Source organism: Meleagris gallopavo, chromosome Z (genome assembly GCF_000146605.3).
Source record: "Meleagris gallopavo isolate NT-WF06-2002-E0010 breed Aviagen turkey brand Nicholas breeding stock chromosome Z, Turkey_5.1, whole genome shotgun sequence".
Lineage (NCBI taxonomy): Eukaryota > Metazoa > Chordata > Aves > Galliformes > Phasianidae > Meleagris > Meleagris gallopavo.
Window position 1 is genome coordinate 7918927 of NC_015041.2, and position 1717 is coordinate 7920643.

Below are 1717 nucleotides of genomic sequence, written 5' to 3' on the forward strand. Positions count from 1 at the left end.
CTGTCACCCCTCAGGATATCCTCTACCACGGTATCCTGCACAGAAAGCTGCGGACTGGGAGGTCTGGGGCTGCGCTGGACTTTGCCAAGCAGGTACAGGCTCGGGTGCTGCTGAGGAGCCAGGGCTGAGCTCCCCTGTGACATCCTTGCACATCCCCACACTGCTGTCCCCATACAGCTGGGGCATTTCTTTGTGGATCACCCTGAGGACGCCTTCAGCTCCCTGGGGCGACTGCTGCACAAGAACTTCCACCTGGGAGACTCCAGGCTCAGGGTCAGTGCCCTTGGTGAGGCTGAGGGGGACACCGGCGTGCCCCTCCTGTCTGCTCATCGCAGCACTGCTGCTCTCTTCCCTGCAGAAACGCAGTGTCCGGGACACAACCATCCGCATGACATCCCTGGTGGAAAATATCAACCATATGGAAGCCAGGCGGTGAGTGCTGCTGGGTTGGGTGAGCTGTGGGCTCCAGCACCTGCTTGACACTGGTTGTCCCCTCACAGTGGCTGCCCTCAGCATCAATTTACCTCCCGCCTGCGCTTGTTCTCTCACCTGTGCCGGGACTGGCTCTTTGAGGTGCCACTGGGGCTGCTGGCCGACTGTGTACATGAAGAGCTGCTGTTACAGTGGACCAGCCTGCTCTTCGATGACAGTTCCACAGGGGGAGCACTAGCCTGGCTGCCTCCTCAGGATGCAAGCAGTCGCGTGGGACGCCTGGTGTACCCTGGTGGGTTGGCCATGAACCACCTCTGTATCCTTCTGTGTGATATGTGGGAGACTCTGGGGCAGAGAGGCACTGTGTGGCAGTGCCCTTAGCTAGCACTCCAGATTTCCAGGATGTGGTGCTGGAGGAACAGCCTCAGGCACGGGGGCTGCCAGTGCAGTTTGAGCTTAATGGGCGCATCCGGCAAGTAGCTGCTGCCCGGGTGGATGGGCAAGGTGAGTGAGCCCTGGGACCTGTGCACTGCATACAGAGATGGTAAGGTCCCTGCCCTTTCACCTGCCCTCTCTCCTGTCTCTTACTAGACTTTGTCGGTGTTCGCTCTGACTACCACTGTGGTGTTTGGAGGATGCCAGGCAAGACAGGAACTGCCCCTAGCCCACTGCAGGTCATCCACACTGATGTGCCAGCCTCCTGCCTCACCGTCAGGTGCGTGCTGGGGATACAGAGGTCAGGGGAGGTCCTCAGCCACAGACCTTCCAATGTGATGCCATATCTCTGCCCCACAGCCCATACCTGTCTGGGGAGCTGTCAGTCTGCACCCAGAGTGGAGCCGTCTATCTATGGAACATTGAGACAGGGTGAGTTGGGGTGCTGCATCCCCAGCGTTCGGAGTAGCAGGAGGCAAGGGTGCCTCACAGCAAGGAAGAGCTCTGTCCCTTCCCCACAGGCTGCAGCGTCTCCGCCATGACCCCCAGACCCTGTTTTTCCGGGACCACTCACCCTGGCGCTGGAGTGACTTCACTGCTCACCCACGGGTGCTGAGCTGTGCTGACCGCACTGGCATCCTGTGCCTGGATGCTCGGGTGAGCATGAGAACAGTGGTCAGGGTCACCTGACGGGTGTCCTACTGTTCCCCATGGTGCTGACAGCACCCTGCTGTGCATCTGCAGGCCCCTGCCAGCTGCCACTTCGACTTCTTCAAGGTGGGTGAGGAAGCCAAGTGCGAGCAGGGTGAACGCGTAGTACTGCCCATGTACCTAGGTAGGGCTCACCCCT

General features: G+C 60.0%; 1 protein-coding gene across 1 annotated transcript; it reads left to right on the top strand.

Moving 5' to 3' along the window:
• Nucleotides 1-2: 2 nt before the first annotated feature.
• LOC104914800 (TATA box-binding protein-associated factor, RNA polymerase I, subunit C-like) lies at nucleotides 3-1716 on the top strand (the record flags this gene model as incomplete). Its single annotated transcript, XM_010725265.2, has 9 exons — nucleotides 3-92; nucleotides 178-273; nucleotides 359-432; nucleotides 501-748; nucleotides 826-936; nucleotides 1024-1147; nucleotides 1228-1299; nucleotides 1389-1524; nucleotides 1612-1716. Coding segments are annotated over 9 exons (1056 nt in total), but the record flags the coding sequence as incomplete, so codon positions are not given.
• Between the last annotated feature and the right edge of the window lies 1 nt (nucleotide 1717).